Source organism: Gallinula chloropus, assembly GCF_964237585.1.
Source record: "Gallinula chloropus genome assembly, chromosome: 1".
Lineage (NCBI taxonomy): Eukaryota > Metazoa > Chordata > Aves > Gruiformes > Rallidae > Gallinula > Gallinula chloropus.
Genome location: NC_140085.1, coordinates 68,351,560 through 68,374,898, shown reverse-complemented (window position 1 = coordinate 68,374,898; position 23,339 = coordinate 68,351,560). Strand labels below are relative to the sequence as shown.

The 23,339-nt window shown below is 39.3% G+C and overlaps 1 protein-coding gene across 1 annotated transcript in view; it reads left to right on the top strand.

Moving 5' to 3' along the window:
- VWF (von Willebrand factor) overlaps positions 1-23,339 on the top strand; it is a 138,317-nt gene that overhangs the window by 99,539 nt on the left and 15,439 nt on the right. The window contains exons 38-46 of the mRNA XM_084270626.1: positions 4,102-4,307; positions 8,054-8,156; positions 8,268-8,342; positions 8,857-8,961; positions 9,451-9,656; positions 11,015-11,164; positions 18,101-18,211; positions 20,023-20,206; positions 21,014-21,054. Of these exons, the coding sequence (XP_084126752.1) occupies positions 4,102-4,307; positions 8,054-8,156; positions 8,268-8,342; positions 8,857-8,961; positions 9,451-9,656; positions 11,015-11,164; positions 18,101-18,211; positions 20,023-20,206; positions 21,014-21,054 (1,181 nt within the window). The remainder of the gene's footprint in view (positions 1-4,101; positions 4,308-8,053; positions 8,157-8,267; positions 8,343-8,856; positions 8,962-9,450; positions 9,657-11,014; positions 11,165-18,100; positions 18,212-20,022; positions 20,207-21,013; positions 21,055-23,339) is intronic.

Sequence of the window (23,339 nt, the reverse complement as noted above, 5' to 3'; positions counted from 1 at the left end):
GGTTTTACTTTTCTACTGCAGTGAAAAATGGAGAAATGGCCACTTTTGGTCATGCACTTTCTTGTTGGGACATGCCAGCTATAGTGATCAAACCAGCTATAATTTACTTTGCAAATCTGGTTGTCCTTCTGGATATGTTTTGGAGGTGAAGAGTGAGATGGACATATAGCAGGATGTAAGGCTTGCAAATTTCCCATAGCCCACTAGAAGCAGGACAAGCATGCTAGTCTAAATTCAGATGGCTGTCATTTTGTATACCCCTAAATTCTTACAGAAATTTCTGCCCTATCTTCCTGCTTTTTTCTTCTTTTCTTATCTTTTTTTTTTCCTCCTGACAACCCTATGATCAGACATACCTAAAGATCTAACAAAAATGCAACATGTGGTTAAGTACAAAGTTACTTTCAAAGTGGCTTATTCTACACCTTCTCCTGTTAGCCTGTCTGCAGTGATGGTTATAGACATTCAGATGTTCGCTCACAGGGTTTCTGGTTTAGTTAAATATCTGAGATGTGCATGTATGTAAGCATTTTTTTTCCCCAGCTAGCTCCTCGTATAGTGTCTTTATATCTCAATTTTTTTGCAATGCTTGCCTCTCCAGTTTAGTCTGTTCATGCTACCTTGCTTTCTTTCCCTCTTGCTGCCCAGATACTTTTCATTTCAGAATTGGAAAGGCAGCATCCTAAAGGCATTATACCAGAATTACTCAGTACATGTTTTATTTTTGTTCCTGTTTTAAAGTAAGATTGAGGGAATGATGGGATAGGAGGTCAAGCTTATTGGAGAACATGTCATTGTTACAAGGTGAATCTTTTAAGAAACAAAGCAATCTGTTTGGAGTAGAGTCCTCAAAAATGGTGGAAGAATATTGACAAACATTTACCAAAGATGGTACTTCAGTCAGACTTTGCAGATTGTTATGCCCAAGACTGAAGAATGACAGTGCAGTACCTTAATAACTCTGTAGTTTTCAAATTCCCATCTTGTTACGCAGGGTGTGCAAAACAAAGAGTTGCCCATTTTAACACTAGTTGCATAAAACAGTTGTTAGCATCCTAACAATAGTGTCATCTTCTTTCAAGCAGGTGCATGCGTGCAACTGCCAAAAATAAAATTGCCAATTACACAGGCATTATACAGGTTAAATTCATGAGTAAATAGACATTGCAGCTTAATCACTCTGCCACTACATGTTTAATAACGACGAGATGGTTCTGAAGTACCTTGCTTACCTTGCTTGTTCAGTTCCACTGCCTGAGCTTTCTTTAATCCTTTTCAGGAGGATGAATTTGTTGAGTAATATCTGGTAGTATCAGTTTTATATTAATGGATGGAAGGAAACTTTACTCCGAGGTGGGAATGCATAGTAAGGAAGACTATTTTTGCCCCCCAGATCCCACACTTAGTAAACTTAAGTTGCAGCAGCCTGTAGCTTCTGCTGGTAGCCATGTAACCCTGAGGCATAGAATATCCACCTCTTGAGCAGGCTCACCCTCACAGTGAATGCCTGTGGAATCAGGTTTCTGCTTCAATGACAGTATGGGCTTCATCTTAATGTGAAGATCACAGGGATTTCTAACAAATCACTGCATTAGTAATATTGACACATGTTGGGGATTCAGCTTTGGATGGGGAGGAATCCTTACTCACCTGGAAATAGGTTTGTTTGTATAGTACTTAATGAATGGACTGAGCTATAGGTATTCTGCAGTTACAGAAGACATGACAGCACATGTGGAGATGACTGAGTCAGCTTTGAACAAGCTGACTTGTTATCTCAAGTAATAGTAGCACTTACCAAAATTTGCTCAGAAAGCAATGAGGAGGATGCTGGTGGCACTCAGCAACAGCAGGAAGGAGTTCCTGGAAAAATATTTTTGTTTGAAAACAACACCTTTATGAGACACCCTGGTTATTGGAGGATTTGGTGGTTTGTCTTTTTATTGGGATTTTTTTGTGGGCCCGGGTCAGAAAACAAATGCATAATAGGCTGTATCTGCTCAATGAAAGAGCAGTGATGTCTGGCAGAGAAGCAAGAACGAGGGTCAGGAGGGGGAAGAAGCAGCAGTGCGATATGAGAAACCTTTAAATCACTTCTGCTAATTAAGGGTTTGTGTAGTTGGAGCTACACTGAGAATATCTGTTGCTGTTTGTTCACTGTGTAAGGAAGGCATGCTGGTGAGGCCCATACAGCTGAATGGTATAAATCAAGATTTGGAAATCAGCAGCATGGGGATGGCCCTATGACTTCAATCTTCAGCTAACCTGGGACAGTTTTTCTCTTCCTCTTCAACCTCCAGCTGTCCATCCCTTGCCTTCTGCTGAACTGGTAGTAGTCCTCATATGACCCTTGGTGAGCTGTGAAAACTATTTGTGAAAGGGAGAAATAGTGCCAGAAAGAAAGAGCAGCTGAGGTGAGGAGATTAAGGAAGAGAGGGGACTGCCCCATTTGATGGCAGTGCTGATCTAAATTGATTTGATGTGGTCCTGAAAGTGCTCTCAAGAAAAACCCTTCTAAACATATTCCTTTGGGTAAAGAAGACAGACCATTAAGGGAGGATTAAGGAAACTGTGCCAGAGCAATGTGTGGTTGCTGACTGGCATGTGTTGAGCTATTGGCCCAGGTACAATATTCATGCCAGCTTCATGTGCTGATCTTTTAGCTGTCCTTTTGACTGCACATAGACAGTACAGTCAACCTCAGGAGCTAGTGAAGTAGCTGCTAAATTTGTGCTAAATTATACTACTTATAAGAAATGGCATGGTTGTCTGAAAGGACACACACCTTTCTCCATGTAAAAAAACACCAATCCCCTAAATATCCATTTAGTGAGACTGTGACAGGCAATACACTGGTGTTTACTCTAGTCACCTGGTATACAGAACTGTTTCTGGGAATGAATTTTTCTCGAAAACATAGTATAGTCTAAGTCGTTGCTAGTGCAGATTTATAAGGTGGCAATTTATCCAATTTTACTTGGGCAGACCTTTGCATGTTTCCAGAATCCAGCTAAAGTATTTCATGGTGGGACTGAACCCTCCACTGAGTTCCTGCGGCTTTTCAAGTTCCTCTATATCTACTGAACTATGCTGGTTATCCACACATACAACTATAGACTCCAATACACCAGAAATAATCAGATTTAGCATGGCTTGAAACAGAAATGGGTTAACTTTAAAGACATTTCTTTTCAGTTTCCTTTGGCTAAGAGGGGTATGTGTGGACAGTTCCGATGATAATTTCTTGCTTGCTTGGGAGCTCAGGTCTTCATTCAGCAATCTTCTTTCAGGGTTTTTTTCAGAGGACTGAAAAAAAGTTTTAAGAAATCTCATGACAGTCACAAACTGGAAAAGAAGAAACAGTTTGCCTAATTGAAGCTGTAGGGAAAAATAAAGTGGAGTTAAGGGCATGCACAACATAGAAGCTGTGTCCATAGGTTTCTTGAATAGCTGAGACTTAGTTTTATGTTTATGTTTAGAGACAATGACCTTTCTGTTGTGAACTCATCAGTAAAAATTTTATGTGTTAGCTTGGGAGGGGGAATGCAAATTACCTTAATATATATATATCCAGCAGGTTCTGTTTTGAAGTACCAAAACATTTTGTTTCTTGGCTTTCTTTAGTTGTTTGGGAACACTGCAGTCTACCAGGCTGTCAAAAAACCCCCTTTGTTCATGCTTTAGTCTGTTCTGGATAACTCCTATTTGTGCAGTGTTACCAGGGATTCTCTGATACATGTAAAGGTGGTTCCAAATTCTTATATCTCTTGCTTAGTGTTGAAACAAATTTAAGCAATATGTTCAGCTCTTGTAAGCTGTGGTATCATGGTTACGGTAAGTCATACTTTGCTGATTCATGGGACTTGATGGTTTCTGCATGGACTGTAACTTACGCAAATGCCTTGAATCACTTTACTTTGTGGATTTTGTTAGTTTTAAAAATGTGTTGTCAAAGATGTTAGTGTCTGCACAGGACAAAATATGTTCATCAGATGGTGATTTTCAAAATCCTGAACAGAAATCTAAAGAAAGTATGACTGGAAACATTTATCTGCATTTTAGATCTCTTTATCTAATGAGTTTTTTTTATGTCTTCCTCAGCAATGAAATGTCCCACATATTTGACATATGATCACTGCCACAGAGGCTGCATAAAGTACTGTGAGAATAATACCAAACTCAGTGTCTGCAAGGATTATCCCACAGAAGGCTGCTTCTGTCCAGATGGACAGGTGATTTTTAATGGCAGCTGTGTTGATGAAAGGGTCTGCACACAGTGCGTCAGTGAAGATGGGATGCACTATCAGGTAACTATATACTTAGCAGCTTACCTTTGTGAGTGCTTGAGATTCATACTTTTGCCTAAATCTGTTTTATAAGTTTAACTATTTTTGCCTTTGGATACTTTATTTTCTAGTTCAGTTCCTCATAACCATCCGGCTGCCAGCCCCATATAGCTCCCCTAGTGTGAAATTGGCTGGGATGGATATAAAATTCACAGCTGGGACTGTACAGACCCGGAAATGCATGACAAATTTCTGTGAATGGAGGTCTAGAAGGAAGAGAGGAGGGATGTCGTTAAGTCAACATTTACCAAGAGAAACACCTCTCTCAAGCAGGCTCATACCAGTAATGATAATTTAATTACCAGTCTGGAACCCTTACTTGAAAATGTGTTGTATGGTCTTTGCAAAGCTCACTGAAATATTTTCAGTGATTGGTAGGGAGCAGTGAGATGAAGACTATCTTACGTAAAGTTATATTAGCCTACGTCCTTTTAGTTGATGAGAATTATTCCTTTGGTGAAAATTATCATTTGAGTTTTACTGAAAAATCCATTTTTTTCAGTTAAGTCAGACTTCTCTGTGGCAGAAGGGCGTTGGGAAGAGCTACAGGTGCCAAGTGCCAGACTGTAGTGTAGGCAACTTTTGGTTTCCCTTTCAGCATCACACACTAGGTGTGTAAACTGATCCCTGCATCCCCTGTTCCCAATAACAGGGGTTGTTCCTCTTCACCCCCAGCTACTCAACTCTAGGAGTTTTCACCTAGGTCAGCCAGTCCTCTTAAATCTGCAGTTTTGTTATGGGACTTTAAGAAGAAAGGGCTTTACTTTCAGTATTTTATGGGCTTTAGATTCATATGAGGTTTTTTAGATGGCCTCATATTTGCCAAACCTGCTGTCAAAGACACAATCATTTTTGTAACACAGAGCTGTAAATAACAGAAGTCAGCGTGTGTGTGGGTAGTCTAGTCTTTGAGTAAAAAGATAGATTTGAAAAAGTAAATGAATGCATGCACACCCAAATTTAGACTCAAATTTCATTCAGCAAGACGTGTTAAAGTTACACTGAAGGAAGCAAAGTCTTTGTGGTTGAAACATTTCTTTTAAATACTGTTTGCATTGATTAACATAATAACAAAAGCATCAAACTTAATGAGCCAACACCTTTGTTTGATCAGCCCTACTGATTGCAGGTCTGCACTGAGAGTGCCGCACATGTTGGTGCAGCCCGCCCTTGCATGGGACAGCCCCATGTGGGTCCGAGGATCCTGCTTTGCCATAGTTTCTGCCTTGGTGCTGTCTCCTGGCACTGTCCAAGCACAGCACAGTGAAAAAGGGATCACTAAATGAGATTTTGAGGGTTTCCTACTGCTGGGCAAGAGGCTGGCATGGGAGCTTAAAACCATTAACTCCCCTCCTCAGGCATATGTACCCTATGGATTTTGGCAGTGAGAGGAAAGATAGGGAAAATGTGTTTTTCCATTCCACAGCTATATCATCCAAAGGATGTTTTTCAGAACAAAAGGTTAGGATTTGCTGAAGGATTGAAAACATGTAGCTTGTACTAACATTATTTTAAAGTCACAGTATCTCCATGAATATGGCCATGATTTTTCCTTTGTGTTGTTTTGGATCTTTGTTTAAATACAGTATCACCGGATTTGTGTAGTGGTTACAGTAAAATGGAAGGAAAAGAAAAAAATAATGATTTTTGTAATAAAAGGAATAGGAAAAAAACCTCATTATTTCTTTTGAAGGAAAAAAATCAGTTGCAATATATGCAATCACTTCCCTAATCCCATATCAGTGGTGCACAACTCTCGGTGACCCTGAGAACTCTAATTATCGTATTATGATTCTATGCAAAATGGTTGTTGCAAATGCGTGTTTAAGTCTAGGATCTGTGTGCCTTAAATCCTTGAATCCTCGGGCAATGCAGTGCATTTTCCATTTAAATAATTGTTTCAAGCCCTCATGGAGAAAAGCTCAGCACACATCTTGGGAATAATGTCTGCATGATATCTACTTGTTTCTACAGAAGTTCTGAAATTCATGAGTTGTCGCCTGCCCCTTAATGGGGTTTTAACTCTGAAAACCTCTTGTGTGTACCCCAACGGCAAGGCTTAGGTGCAGCTGCTGTGTGGATGGGGAGGTGGAGGGCAGGGGAGGATCAGCTCACACAGCCGTTTTGCATCTCCACTGTTGCAGGATTAGCTGTGTGAGCAGTACAACTGGTGGTGGGTTATGATTTCCTTAACCCCCTTCTTCCCCCCTTGTGTTTTTTCCTCTGGTCCTTTCTATCCCAGATTGTAGTCGGGTTTGTGGGATTCTCAGTATCAACACTTATATAGAGCTCTACTAACACCATGCTATCACTTGGTGTTTCTTCTGGTATTAGAAAGAGAATCCTACTTATGCTGAAGAAAACCTGTCCAAAAAATTGAGGCTGATGAAAATGTTAGAACAAATGTTGTGATTCTCTCTCTCTGTCTTGATATGTCCACATGCTTTTCTTGTCACCACCTGTAAGTGTAGGCATTTTCTATCAGCTGCCTTCTCAGTAGTTTTTAGGCCATTGAGTGCTCTGGCAGAGGACTCTGACTTGTTTTTCAAGGCCTGAGATAATGTTCTTTACTAGCAATACATCGATGCAAGCTTTCTTTGACTAATACCTATAGATTAACCCATCCTAGGGGATTTGGATCCTAAGCTTTGTTAAACCTCTGGTTGGATTGTTCTAGCATGCCGGCTGTCTTATCCTTGCCATGTTGTTAACCTTTGAAAATAAACCGTCTTTTCAGGCTCCTGTGCTGGCTTAAAACATGTAGATGTTTCTGGGTACAGGTGGCAGTATGCTTCGATAGTTTCTTCCTTCTTTTTACTAAAGATTTCAGCAGACTTATTTTTTAAACTGCACTGCAGTGTTTTCTGGACAACACCTTTTTCTTTTGTGGCATCCTAAGCTACTCTACATGTTCTCACCCAGAACCTGGATCGATTGTGCAAATCAATGTTATTGTCACGTATTGCGTCTTTTCACTCTTACCTACCTATTCACGTAAGTTTTAAATGTCAATAGTTCCTTATGGACAAGCAGATCTTTAAAATCAATGATTTTCCTTTTCTCAAGAGAGAGGGAGCACTGCTTGAATAATGATATACTTTACTGCAGTTTCTGAATGTACACAGGTAATTGCCACAGCAATACTTTGAGATTTGGCTTTCTGTAGTGCTTTTCTAGTCCACAGTCCTCTGTGAAGTGATGACACCCTGCATACTGTTAATAAAAAATATGCACTGTCTGTTTCTCTCTTTTTCTGTGCTACTAATTTGGGAAAGCTGCCACTTCTAAGTATTTCCCAAAATATAATTGTTTCTGTTATTACCACTGAACATCCAATCATGATGTGAAGTTGCATGAGTCCACTCACTCACAATAGACTGCAATTGCATTTATAACATCTAAGCATTTTTCATGCTTAAAACAATAGTAATTCCTCCCCTCATTTTTGCATTCTTTACATCTTTTGCTAAACTGGTACACTACGGTAATTTTAGAATTATATGTCTCTTTAGGTTCTTCACTGTTAACAGAGAAACCAACCATATACTCTGCATATAGCTGCCTGGTTTTCTAAATTAATGTTGCTCAACCTCACCCATTCCCATCGCCAACATGCCAGGGACCAGAATAATTGATTTCTTTCTAACAACCTGTTGTTTTCTTGTTGTTGTTTTTGTTTTGTTTTGTGTGTGTTTTTTTCTGTGCAGCCCATGGAGACATGGATTCCCACTAATGAGCCTTGCAAGATCTGCACGTGTCTTGATCAGAAGAAAGTAAACTGTTCCGTCCGACCTTGCCCTACTGCCAAACGTAAATTCATTTAGCTCTAAGTATGCTTGGACTTTAATTAATGTTTTTGTTACTTAGTTTTTCTTGTTCTTATCCAAACTTTGGTTTATGGATGTTTTCTTCTTACTCCAGCTGTTCAGTGTGGTCCCTGTGAAGTCCCTCGTCTGCGCAGGGATCCTGGCCAGTGCTGTCCTGAGTATGAATGTGGTAGGTTTTCATAAACTCTTAGTGTACACATTTTTCAAAATGCTTCAAAGGGACACAATCTGTGTTTTTATTTTATGCATTACTCTGTTTTTTAAACCACTGAATGACTGTACAACCATCCATCTGAAAAAATAAACAACTCCTGAGGATGTGTGTCTCAATTCAGCTTAAACTTGACTTTCTGTTAGAGATGAGGAAGGGAGCAGGCAATTTGTTTTTTTGTCTAAATGAAATTAGAATGGTCTTTTTTTCAACTATCTATTTTTGCATTGGCTATATTTACACATTAAATATAACTGTAGAACCTTAATCCTCATAACCCAAACTTGAACTGGTCCTTAAGCTATTTTGAAAATGAAGTCTGACCTGTTGAACTCTAACTTACTTCATATTTTAGGATAGCAATTGAGTGTGGGGAAAAATGGTTGATGGGAATGTGCATGTGTTTGTGTGTATTTTCCTGAGGCCTAACTAGTCAGGCGTGTTCTTAAACACTCTTAATTTCTCTTCTTAGTCTGTGATCTGGTTTCCTGTGACTTGCCTCCTGTCCCTTCCTGTGAGTTTGGCTTGCAACTTGCTCTGACCAACCCTGGAGAATGCAGACCAAATTATACATGTGGTAAGATTTTTTAATTTTATTCTTTTAGCAGGGAGCAACACTAGAGCACTGCATTTGAGCAACACTTACAACTTCCTTTAGACATTATTTTTTCGCTCTGAAAGGTTTAACTTTGGAGCCAGAGGAAATGTTATGATTTCACAGACTTGGAAGCAGGGTATTGTTGGCGCTTTCTGAATAAGCTTTTGAATTAAGTAAAAGAGAAACACTTTGCTCTTGGATGTGTGTGCTCTGACCCTTATGCTTATTTTATAAATCTTTTTGACTGCATGGGATACAAGACTTTTTGGCAGTGTAGGAATTTTTCCTGAACCTGCAGAACAATTTTTGACCTGGTCTTTTATATCTGCATCATTTCTTACTCTTTAAGTAGCTTTGTAGCAGTTTGCAGTAGCAAATTAGTGCCTTGCTGCCAGAGAACTGCCTCGTTCACTCATTGCACTCTGAGCTGCTGTGTGCCTGACACGATACCTACCTTTTTTCTGCTAGCTTGTAACAGAGAAGCATGCAGCTTAGTTCCAAGACCTTCCTGCCCACCGCATCGGGAGCTGACTGTTACGAACACCGAGTGCTGTGATAAATATGAGTGTACCTGCAGCTGCACTAACTCAACGGTGAACTGTCCTCTGGGATATCTATCCAGATATCTCACCAATGACTGTGGCTGCATCTCTACCACCTGTGTTCCAGGCACGGTAAGGGGAACAAAGTGTGATTTCCACAGATGAGAACATCTTTTGTATACAGAGTGATGGCACCAAAGTCAGTGTGTAGCTAGATATTAATAAGCTTGCAAACTGATGACTGCATAATGATGCCACAACATTTACAATTTGTATGTGTCTGAGAGAAATACACTTGGGTAACTGTGTTGCTTGTTTTATTGCAGTCATTTACTCTGACATAACCAACCTATTTTTTGTGACTTTGAGATCATCAGATGATTTTATATATTCCTAATGCCTGAATAACCTTGAAGTTACGTGTGTATATATATGTATATGTGTGTATATATATATATAAAGGTATTTCAGAAGTATTTTAAAATTTTTAACTTGTTTCTGTATACCAGAGGTATATGCTTTTGGATCAGTAGAGTTGCTATATATTCTTTCAGTCCTGTGCTAACTTTATTGAAATATTTGGAACACTTTACACCTGAACTCCTCCTGCCCATTGATTTACCTTTGCCTCTGCTGAGGAGGCATTGTATCTTATATGAACTATATTATCGCTTTTAAATTTTTCACGTGTTAATACTAGACTTTATTAAAGTTCCACTGAGATATATTTTTCCTCATTTTGCCAACCCTTTATTAAATTGTTATATTGCATTAACCTTTAAGATAAGGTTGCTTAGAGGAAAAGGTCGCAGGGCAGTGTAACTCTTTAATTGAAGCAAACTTACTGAAGAGCTTAACAAAGGGTTATGCTGTCTTGCAGCTCAGGAGATCTAGCCTTTATTTTCTGTTGCTAAGTAGTTCATGACCTTGCATAAGTGACTCTGTAAGTTACTTTCTATATCGATAAAAGTAAATGATGTTCATCTCTTTAATAACATGCTGTAAAATTACTGCTAGGAAGTGTAGTATAAGAGATGGGGCTACTTTTGTGGTACCTATGATGGCCTAAGGATACAAGAAAACGGATGCTTGTAGCTCAAAGCAGGATTTTTTCAGATGGTCTGGTTTAGTTGGAAGAACTTTTGATTACGTTGCTCCTTCTACAGGATGCACTGTTTATTATCTCTAAATATTGGATGACATTATACTTCCAGGGAAACTGAGTTAGACCATAGGCAATTTCCCTGACTGCAGATAAAATTCTGTAATTTATTCTTTATAAAGCAGTAACTTTGGTTGCACTTACTTTCCTGTCCTCAAATGTGTAGCCACAACTTTAAGACCTGTAGCATTTCTCTTGGGTTCAAAATATTCCATAAAACTTTTGGTAGGTTTCACATCTTTAAAAAAAACCAGCCTTTTGGAGCCAGCAGTGTGCCCTTACAGCAGCAGAGTGCTCTTTCATCTCTCTCTATCCTTGCATTCAATAGGTGTGTGTACACAACAACATAGTCTACCCTGTTGGGAAGACGTGGGAAGATGGTTGCAGGAAATGCTCTTGCACTACTATGAAGGATGAAGTTACAGGACTTCAGATGATGGAGTGTCATGACAAAACATGTAACATGTTCTGCTCTCGGGTGAGTAACATTTAAACCAATACATTAGTCAGCAGAGCCCTGGTGGGGATCTGAAATGATTACTTTTAAACCTGCATGTTCAGAGAAACCAGAGAAAAATAGAGAATAAGTGTTCTAGCAACAAATTATCTTGGGAATTGAGCATTACTGACTTTATTTTAGGGTTATTGTTTTAGGATCATATCCGACTGCCAAGGAAATCTGTGACAAGTATATTTTATATTTCAGTAAAAGGAGAACTGCATCCTGAAATGTCTATCACTTGTACTACTCATACAATAAGTATTCATGATTTGTGAAGTTCAATTTCAAATGACTGTTCTAGCTGAAGTTCACTTTTGAAGAGAACATTTCAGATCTGTCTATTGTGCCACTCTCCACTCTGCTCATTGTAGCAGTAATAATGCCACATGCTGTGGCCTTTATTATGCTCAAACATCTGCTACATGCTATAAAAGTATGTGGTCTACTTTTGGAAGCCTGAAAAGGAGGTATGAGCTGTTTTGTTATATTGACATAGCTGGTCAAGCAGGCAGAGAGAGATACTTGGTACAAAATGTTGGTAGAAGAATTCTAGAAAGGTCAAATGAACTTGTTAAAAGTCAGCAGCACTTGCCAGTGTTGTAGGTTGGAAGACTTTGACCAAAACTTAGTATGTGCAAACAAAAGTTCAAAATGGTTTTTCATGCTTCCTTTAAACTACACAATTTACATCCGTAGCATTCCTCACCTTAACTAAATGTGGAGAATAAGTAGGTAAAAAAATCACTGAAAAACCTGATGCCCTGGAGTTGCATTTTTCTCTGTTATCTAACACCTTGTACCCATCATCACTGAGCATTGCCATGTCCTTGCTTCATGAAGTTAGCATGCATGGGTTGGTCAGTGAGGACAGTGGAAATACAGAGCTTGGGTCTGCAGAGAAAAGCAGATGGCAGAAGAGGTTACTCAGCTCAGCTACTTGCTGACTTCCCACATGCCTTACCGAATGTCCTGTGTCCAGGGAAATTGTGCTGCAAACATCAGAGGCTACCACAAATACATTTTGCCTCTTGGTAAAGCTTTTGGTATATACATGGGTTACTTAAAATTGTTCTTGATGGTTATCAGCCAATTCCACTCAAGACAAAAACCCACATCTGACTTGAAGGAGCTACTTCTTAGTCCCTGGTCTTTGCGTACACTATCTACAAATTCAAATGAGTTACTCAGAATTGCCTTTTAAATGTTTATATTGGGCTATATATTGCATTAGGCCTCACACAATTCAAACAGTTGGCCAAGCAGCAAGTGTTTCCAAATGTGTGTTGTGACATCAGTGCTTTCAGTGGTACAGTAATAGCTGATACAAGTCTGCATGTTGGCCTGTGACTCAACAGAATGCCCCAGTGTCGTCACAGGTGACCAGCTGGAATCTGTCAGTGGGAAATGTGAAGGAGAGCATGCTACAGCAATAACTGCAAAACCCTTTAACTAAGAGAACGAAGAGGGGCAGCTGCTGCTTCTGTGTTTGATTCACTGTGCTGACTGGGATGCTACTGTGATGTCTGGGTTTTCTAGTGCTGTGCGTCAAACAAGATTCACTTGCTTTTTTTTCTGCCTCAGGGGTAGTTTTTTTTCTTTTCTTGCTGGAAATACAGTGGATCTCCAAACAAATGTCTCAAGCACATTCCCGTCCTCCACCCAGTCTCTAAATCTTTGCAGCTTGTTTCCCACTGTTCTTCCTAAACCCTTTAACAGGTTTTAAGTAGTCTGTTTTTTTTTTTTTCTTTTTTGGAATGAATCCAACTTGTGTGGATGCATTCAGATCAGAGTCTAAGAAAAATCAAACCATGGTATTTCTTCTTCCTCCTTGCTTTTGTTCTGTTACATTTGGAAGAAAACAAAGCTCTTTATTAGCAAACATATACACAGCTATGAGAAGTTAGAGGTGTTCTTTTTACTTTCTGAAAGGCATCATTAATAATGTGTGTGATCTTGGGCATAAAGCACATATGTGCAGCACCTCCTGGCTGAGTTAACACTGTTATAGAAATACTCCATCACCCGACTTGCTTTAAATTCTCATTTGAATTTACACTGATATGTATTTTAAAACAGTTAATCATCACTGAAATTTGACTATGAATGTTTCAGTTAAGCAAACCAATATCTGAAAAGCAATTCTCTGTTCTGAAATCTATTAAGCTAATTGGCCCTTGGCTTTCAAAGAATTTTAAATTACTTAATACCATGCTATTTCAGTATCATTTAACTTACAGCCTCTGTATCTGAACAAGTCTGGACAGATATATATATATATATATATATGCATATATATATGCACTTGAGAAGGTGTGAACAAAATGCAAACTTTTTTGAATAATATTTCTCTGTTCTGTCTTAAACGCTGCATAGTTCCCTAGGACCAGAGTGAAAAAACAATCCATTAAAAACAAACAAACAGACCAAACTAATACTCTTTCTGCAAGTGCAGAATTTGGTGGAAAGCTTGAGGATGCCCAGTGCAGAGAAAAACTTGGATAGATGTGAGAGCTTTCAGCCATTGCAAGAGATTCCCTTCATTTCCATTTGTAGAAGAGATGTATTTCTACTATGGCAATTATTATGAAATATTAGATCTAAAGTGTCTGGTCAGCTTTTGGCTCCTAGCCATAACTCCATCAATAATTTGCCTTGATGGAAACCATGGCAGTTATTTTTGTGAATCTGCTATTTCTTCTGTGCCTTTAGTAGTTTAATTTCAAGTTGTACAACCCAAACTGTAACTGTTGGAGAACCTGGATAGCTCAGATTTTTTTTTTTTATTTGCTTTTATACCTGCTCCAGGGGATATCCATGTCAAGGACTGCAGAAGAATTGGCCTTAGAGGTTATTTTTTCAGTCCAGATTAGATGGCATCAAAAGTTGTATTATTATAGGCATATTTTAATCATGGATCATTCCTAAGATGATGTTCAAACTCGCTGCTGCTCATGGATATTGATGCATACAGTAGCATTGTCAATGTGTCACCTGATTTACATGAAAAGTTTACAGTTTCTTTTTCTAGCCACACAAAAAGAGAAAACATATAACATGTAGTAGCTGCTTCCACTTGGTGAATTAGTGGTGGCACTGTTCTGAGCATGACAAAATCAAATTGAAATAGCATTTGTAGCTTTAGAATGTCAAGAAATGCTATGGAAAAAGAGTGGATGTGTCATGTAAATGAACCAATCCCAGAGTTCTCTGAGGGGGTTAACAGCAAGTACAGAATTCTCGCAAACCACATGCCAATTTGCTGCTTTACCTGACATAGTCCCTCCATTAGTCTGTCCTACCTTTTTCTCTTACCAAAGTTTTGAAAAAGCCGGCAGATAATTGCTGCAGTTATTGCATGTGCCACAAGGAGGAGTGGTATCTCCCTCCTGGAGCTTCTACGGAAATCACTTCTCTGAGTACGCCGGACTGCATCCCTTCTGAGAATCAAGCTGGTAAAATGGATAAGAGCTTTTAAAACACCTTAAAGTCAGTATTTACACAAACGCGAAGGGAGCATTTGATTTGCTTAATTTCTGACAGTATTCACGGAGTAAGGTACTTTAAATTGCACTCTATATCGCTTACAAAGTATTGGGTCATTTGAAGTACTAGATGATTGTAACAAGAAGGAAGCATCATTTTTTTGGGATAAGTGTTTAAGACAAAGCCATTTGGAGTATGTAAATTAATTAGCTTAGATTTTGAAGCCTCTTGAATAATTAAATTGAAATAAAGAACATTGGCACCCTACATGCAAAGGCATAGTGAATGATGGTTCTAATAGATACTGACTACAAAAGCTGTGACTTTAATCTCCGGTCTCCAATATTTCAAAAGGTTTTTTTCCTTTGAAGTAGCATGTACATGGCTTAACAGCATATATTAAGGAGGTCAAAGAAATTAATGTAAAAGGAAGACTGTTGTTTGAGTATTAAATGTGCAGGGTCTCATGAAAAAACTATGAAAGTCTTATGGAGGTAATTTCTAACAGTGCTTGAATTTTTAAAGTATAGTTCATTATGGAAATTAGGAAATGATACGTTAATGTGTTAGAGACTTGCAAATATAGAATTTAGTCCTCACCTGGGGTGAATGAGTGCAGCTCCAGGGAAATCTCTAGAATTGTGCTGATTCGTTTTCAGAGAAGATTTTGCTTTCAGCATTTCAAGTTGATTTATGTCCATCTACTATTTTTTTCTCAGTCTGCTGTTGCCAGTTTCATTCTCTTTGGTTCCTTCAGGTACTGTCTAGGTACTATCATCTCAATATGTAAAAGGCAAATACTGGAGCCGTCTTAAAAATACTACGTTGCAGAATAATCTTTGTCCATTTTTCCTGCTTTGTTGGTCAAAAGGCAGCAGACAAAGATTTTCATCCAAAGCCTTAACACAGGTGGCAATGTCTCCATGAGCAGCACTAGCATGAAAGAGAGAATGCGTAAATATGCCAAGCCATAACCTGTGCAGGTCCTGCTGGTAGCCTTGAGTAGGCAATGAAACCAAAATGTGCTGAATGCTACTGAATTAATCTGTGTTCCTCTTTTGTTTGTCACAAGCCAATCTTGAAAGTTCAAAAGCACTCAGAACTTCCCCCCTGCCCCCCGTGTAGAATGTCTTAATCTGTACACTTTTATCCTCTGCATGGGAGATCAGCTTCATCTCTGCACTTGTGGCAGCATAACTGAGCTCTGGTCAGGTTCTCCTGCTCAGCTGCTGATTATCACTCCCAAGTAAGCCATGTACACCTGTTCAAATGCGAGGGATGCCTTGTGTCACCCTGTGTCCCCAGACATGTGGATTTTTTCAATCCAATAGACTGTGATCTGCCTCTCTGTGTGACGGGTGGTCAGACACTTACTGAGGGCTGCTTCTGAATTTTAATTCCCTGGTTTTGAACTCTTATGTTTAGGAAGAAAAAAAAGCTTAAAAAAAAAAAAAGGAAGTTGTGGAAGAGGAATAAAGCAGTGGACCCAGTCCAGAAAAAGCAGGGGACAAGTAGAATATTGACTATAAGTGAATCCTTGAACAAGCCATGACAAACACTAGTATGTTTATATGCTAGTGTCTACATGCTAGAAAATGAAAAATAATGAAAGAAGAGATGGATACTGCATGCTCTGCCTTTTCCTTTTCTTAAATGTAACCTTAAACATTACCACCTTTAGAATTAGACATAAAAATAAAGCTTTCTTTATTCCCGTGGGATCAAATTTCCCTGGCATGAGATACAAAAGGTGGGGTTTTTCTTGATGGTAAAATATTTCTCATGCTGTGGAGGATCTGTGACAGTTGGTGTGGTGGGCTGACTCAGGCTGGATGCCAGGTGCCCACCAAAGCCACCCTATTACTGCCCTCCTCAGCTGGGCAGGGGAGAGAAAAAAATAGCAGAAGGCATGGGTCCTGACAAGGACAGGGAGAAATCACTCACCAATTACCATCATCGGCAAAACAGACTTGACTTGGGTAAATTAGTTTAATTATATACAATCAAATCACAATAGGACAATGAGAAATAAAACCACATCTTTAAACACTTCCTTCTGCCCCTTCCTTCTTCTAGGCTCAACTTTATTCATGATTTCTTTACTTCTTTCCCCCAGCTGCACAGGGGGATGGGGAATGGAGGTTGTGGTCTGTTCATCGCACCCTGTCTCTGCTGCTCTTCCCTCCTCAGGGGGAGGACTCCTCACATGGGTCCCTCTCACAGGAGACAGTCTGCCACCAACTTTTCCAACATAAGTCCTTCCCACGGGGGCTTCAGTTCTTCATGAACTGCCTCAGCATGGTCTCCATGGGGTGCAGACCTTCAGAAACAGACTGCTTCAGTGTGGTTCCTCACAGGATCACAAGTCCTGCCAGCAGTGAGCATGAGCTCCTTTCTCCATAGGCTGCAGGTTCTGTCTATCAGGACTCTGCTCCAGTGCAGGCTTCCCACCAGGTCACAACGTCCCTCATGAGTCTCCAACTGCTCCAGCGTGGAGTTCTCCACTCCCCATCATCTTCCGTGGGCTACAGGGGGATAGGCTGCTTCACCTTAGTCTTCTCCACGGGCTGCAGGGGAATCTCTGCTCTGGCACCTGGAACGCCTCCTCCCCCTCCTTATGCACTGACCTTGGCAGCTGCAAAGTTCCTCACATCTTCTCACTCCTTTCTTTTGCACTCCTCTGTAGAGCCATATTCTTGGAAAGACTTGTTCTTTACAATTTGCTGATGCATAAAAGAAACTGCTGACATACAATAAAGTAGCCTTTGGAAATGGCTTGCTCCTTAATGCTGTGAAATTGCTCAGTGTCGCCTGAAAGCGCTTTTCTTTTACCTTTACCCTTTCCATTTCTGCCTGTTTATGTAATTTTTCTTGTCTGTTTTGTGGCAAATCTTTGTGCTATTACATACTCCAGCAGATCCTAGCAAAAAGGAAGGTGTTTCTGGGTGACTTGGTATTTCTTTCTCTGTCTGTCTTTTTTCCTGGCACCACCAGCATCTCTGTATTCCAAGAAGGGGTGAAGGGGTGCTCTATACCACACTAGAGAAGCTGGTATCTTCACAAGGCCCATTAGTTGGTGTGACCTGAGCAAGGATAGTACCTGGATGTAGTACATATAGCAGAAGTGAATATATCTTCAAAATATATATTAAGCAGGAACTAATGGGATAATTTTGCTCCTAATATTGCATGCATTTTAATTTTTCTTTTCTGATGGATAATGTTAACTTTTTAACAAGATGCTGAGCTGCGTGGAGCGCTTGTTTGTTTTGCCATAGCAGTGAGTGGTCCTACAGTTCTGTTTTTAAACATCCCTATCCATAAGGAGTTGCTAACATTAAACATTTATTCCAGTATTTCCTTTGAGGATTAATCTTCTAATTTGTCTCCTATTCATGGATCAATCAGTCTTTTTCTTTTCTCCTGCAGGGTTACAAGTATGTTGTCCAAGAAGGGGAATGCTGTGGGAGGTGCCAGAAGATTGCCTGTGAGGAGCAGCTGTTCTGGTCTCGAGGTGATGCAGATCCTCGTTTGCATGAGGTGAGGTGGATGCTTTCTCTGCTGGCAAAAGTGCCCTGGAATGATTTTGTGTTCCACAGAAGGAAGTGAAGGAGATAAGAGTAATTTCTTCCATACATCAAGCAACACTGAAAACAAGTAGTTTTTGGGGCATGTGACTGACTTTGCTCTAACAAGCAAACCCTCCCCACCCTTTTTGGCTCAAAGGATAGACCATATTCATGTAAAATTAGCAGTTTCACAAATGATACTTTACAAAAATGTTAACGTGACATGATATTTCTCTGGTTGTAAGCTCTTTGTTTAAGGCATCCCAATTAATTTATACTGCTCTATGGACAGCAGATAGATGGGGTAGCAGATTGCTTGAATTTCACAGTCCTATTCAAATAAGATATCCTATTTGAATACAAATCGGATATCCTGTTTGAATACGTATTGAAATACCAGGAAACAAATGGGAATAGAAGCAAGAAATTATTATCTTGTTGCTAAAGATGATTGTTGCATGTCTGATTTCAATTCCTTCAGGCTATTCAGTTTATTCTGTCCCTAACTCAACCACTCTTGGCAAGCCTTTGCCTGCCCCACTAGCATTTAATTGCTTAATCCTATGCAGAGTTTTTGATTCAACAAAGGCAGGAACAGCAAGTCAAATATGTTTAAAAGAGTAGACCTCTTCCCCATTTTTTTTCTTTCCAAGGTGTTTTTTATAATGTGCCTGGACTTTCGTCTACATCTCACATTCACATATTTAACGTTAACTTTTTAATGGCTTCTGCAAAGGCAGCCTGATGCCATCATTTAAAAAATATTGATGTATCATTTTGCAGCTTGCCTCTTCCATGATTTTATCAAGGGCATTTCTTAATGTGGATCAATATTATTCTCTGCTTCTTAGAACAAGCCTTCAGAAGGCCTGTTTTAATGTCCCACAATGTCTTTCTGATTTCTGTTGTATTAATGGAGTAATAGATCCTTACGCTCTGCTGCCTCTTTCTTGCTGTGTCATCTGTCAACTCTTTATCATTAACAAAGAACTAAATCATTAACAATTGACATAAAAGTATTCCCTAATTTTCTGAGCAAAGCTGTTTACTGGAGTTGGGGATCTGATTTGGAGGTTGGACTTGATGATCTCTCGAGGTCCCTTCCAACCCCTACAATTCTGTGATTCTCACTTTTGCTTTGATGTGTGTTCAGAGAGCATTAACAATGGAGGCACACAGCTTCAAGGCAGTGACCAGCTCTTCCCAGCGCTAAACTGTAACAGCATCTTCTTTCTGGCCTGTGGTGATGCCTCTTTCCAAAACAGCACTTGACCCCCTGCCTTGCCTGACCCATGGGTGATTATTATCAGTAGGACTACCAGCAGGATCCAGTCTCTTTTACACTTTCAAGTGTTTTCAGGTCTAGAGCCTGTTGCCAAAGCCTCCTCTGGGCTCAATAGAGCTGAGGTGCAGCAGGTTCCAGCAGAGAGAGGGACAGCACAGCTATGGAACGATGCAGTGCAACCAGCTGCTGGGTAACAAATGTAGATTTTAAATCTAGTTGCAAGTACTTTTTCTTCTTCACATGTTATTTCTCCTGCTGCTATATTTTTCACCTTAAGGATACTCCTATAACTTCTATACCCTACAAAGCAAGCAGCAGACTCTTTTAAACTTGTGGTGGCAAGGTAGTTGTGTAGAGAGGTGTTGAGTGACAGAGTGTTCCTGGCACAGTTAACATGCTTTATTTGCAAACCAGCATGTTGGCTGTGGTTGTCTTTCCTCTATCCAGTGGCATGAATCTTCCTGTCCATATTTAATCCTTTTGCAATTTCCTATCAGGTCGGCACAGAGTGGCTATCCCCCTTCAACAATTGTGTTATCAATGAGTGTGTCCAAGTGAACAATGAGGTTTTTGTGCGACAAAAGAATCGTTCTTGCTCTCAAATGGATGTGCCTGACTGTCCAGAGGGAACTGAACTACGTTGTGACCAAATAATAGACTGCTGTCCTTCCTGCAGATGTGGTAAGGTTTTGTGTATGACAAAGGGAATTGCTAGAGAATGAATCATCTCATGTGTTGATCTCCTCTTTCTCAACAGCAATTTCAAAAGTGCATGTTATGCAAGTATAGTACTACTTGAAAAGCTCCTATGTAACTTATACATTGAGTACAATAGCACCTGCTGCTATTACTTTCTCTTTCCAACTGATGTTCACTGTCTCCTCTTAAACTACTTACTGTTGAAGCGATTTTGCATTGCTTCAGAGACACGAACCAGGCTATGTTTCTGCAGCTCTGTCCTGCATTGTTAGCATTTAAAAGAGGTCTTCAACACTCTCCCCAGTGCCTGCTATGAACAAGGAGTCTGCATGCAGCCATGCTGTCTTCTGCACGTATGTGAGGATTGTGGCGGCGGTCATTTCCTAGCATAGACCTAGGTCAAAAAAATCAAACTTGCCTAATTGTTCTCAGTCTGGGAAGACTCACAGTTATATTTACTTGAAAAATATATATGCAGCCATGGGGTGAGGAGCTGAAGTGGGAGGAGGAGGGGGAATAGGCATTGTACCTTGCAGAAAACCTAAGTGCATCTTCTGAGAGTGTGAGGCTTGGAGGGGAAAATTTGTATTTTGCCATGTACTTGTTAAAGCCAACTCAGCAAGAGATATATCTAGCTTTTAAGTTATAATGTAAGAGGGTTCAATTATGCCTCTTTATAGTGAAACTGGATTTAAATGTCCTCAGTTGGAACTCTGACCTGTGGTGTATTAATTCTTGGCAATGTCATGATAATGGTAATGCTAAATGGAATATTATCTTCTTTTTCAGTACCCCTGAATGGTTGTCTTTTGAACAGTACTATTATTGGGGTAAGACATGATTCCTTTTATTTGCTGTGATGGTAAGATATTTAAGTATGTGAATGAGCTTTTGAAAAACACAAACTTGTCAGAATACACACATATATGGGCACACAAACACACACACATATATATCTATATGGGCACACACACCCCCCCACACACATATATATATGGGCACACACAGACACACACACACATATATATGGGCACACACACATATATACAGGGCAGCTTTGTTCAGAAAAAACCTCTGCAAATGAGACCTTGGGGTAAAAGCAGTGACTCCATACATGTATGTCCAGTTCATGACCCTGCCACAGTCTCCCTACATGACGATGAGTATCTTTGTAAAATGGGGACAGTAATGCTTCCTTATCTTGAAAGGATGCTTATGAGGAGTGCTCAGAAACTGGTAATCTGTCTTGTGTAATGACTTGCAGGCTACCAAACACACAGGAAACTTATCTGCAAGGGATAATCTCAAAAATGATCCTTGCCCACTTCGGGGAAGCAAAAACTTCCCGTATTCTACCTAGAGGATAAGGCAGATTAAAAAAGGAAGGAGACTCTTGCTCCACCTGTGTGGAGGGAGGGGTATCCCTCCTTGGCTATTAACAGGAACAGGAAAGCTAAGCTTCCTCACTGTCTGACCTCTGTCCTCTGTCAAAATCCCTGCTCATATGCCCTCAGAGGAAATTTTTTCCTCAACTGCATATTTAATGGATAGATTAAGACATGTTTAACCCAGCCCATGACAGTGGGAATGATGGGAGTTAAGCATCTGATCTCATTTATGCCGAATTCATCTTTGGAGAGCTCTGTCAATTGTCCATTGTTTCCTTAAATCCATATTCTGGCAGCACCTCTGGTGTCAAAGAGCTCTAAATATTCTCATCATCCCCCAGGGAAACAAGGTCCTCTTTAGTCATTTAACCTAACTTTTAACCTATGTATTCCTCAATTGTCAATGAGTGTCTGGCTTTTTCATTTATTTAGAAGGTAAGTTTACCCAAATGTTTTTGGACTTCTGAAGTATGGCAGAGAGAACCTGTCTCCATCTATTTCTTTGGTTTTGATTAATTTTTTTCCCCATAGTTGATAGGCAGAAGTTTATCAGTTTGTGAGAGCTAAAAGTCTGTCATCAAGCATTCATTGTTCTGTGTTGGGATTGCTTCCCTGTAGAATTAAATTCAAGGAATAACTGTGCTTTTCTTGTTAGAATACAGGGAGAGGGTTTTTTTTAGCAGTAAACTCTCATTGAGTCCTCCATTTGTCTGCTCTGTAGTATGTTGTCAAAAGTAGTTGTGGTATTTTATGAAGACTACTTGTAAAAAATGACAAGAAGTATAGTAGTTGATAGCTTCACAGACATTCTGTTATATAGGAAATGCATATATGCTCATATGTCTAATATATTTTATATATGTATAAATATATACATACATAGTATATATTTATTTTTCTGGATTACATTGCATCTTTCCAGTAGTATGTTGTTTTTTCTTTTCCAACAAAATGTTTACCTGATTTTTCACAAGAAGTCTATTAAAGTGTTTAAGATACTTTAAAATGAAGCATAAGCAAATTTTGAAATAAAATTTCATGTTGAAGGCAAAATGAGAAGTATCTGTGTTTTGATGAGCTGAAATATTTCAGCTTCTACAAAACTGAAAAAAATGCCTATCTTCATAAAATTCTCCTAATTTGGAATGAATTCATAAAATGTTTCAACTAACACAAAAATATACATTTTGACTTATTCTTACTTGTTATCTGGCTACATAAAAGTGTCTTTAAAATGTTTTTCTTCTTTTTTTTTCCTTCTCTCTCTTTTCTTTTTCTCCCAATACAGCTTTCAAAATGTGGTTTTGCTCTTCTTGACAATTGGTCATTTTATCAAACACTGCCTGTGTAAGATTTTGAGGGTGTAGGTAGACCCCAGCTGTTACGTTACTACTTTACTCTTGCTGCTGCAAATGTCAGGCATTACTGATGTTTGCATTCAACAGTGTAGTTACCAAAATATTTTCTCAGGATGGAGAGTGTGAAACTTGAGTGGAGATGTAATCTTGGAACATTTCTAAATAAACTGGCCATTTTGATATTAAAAAAAAATAATTAGACCATATATTAGAAGTTATCTTAAATTAATTGACTTTTATTTTCAATTAAACTATCTTCATTCAATGGCTTACTATAGGTCTGAAAGCTTTTGAGCAGCTGGCATTACTACAGCTTTGTCTTGCAGTATTCTCTACTTCAATGACTGTTCCAGAATACTGCTCAGGAAG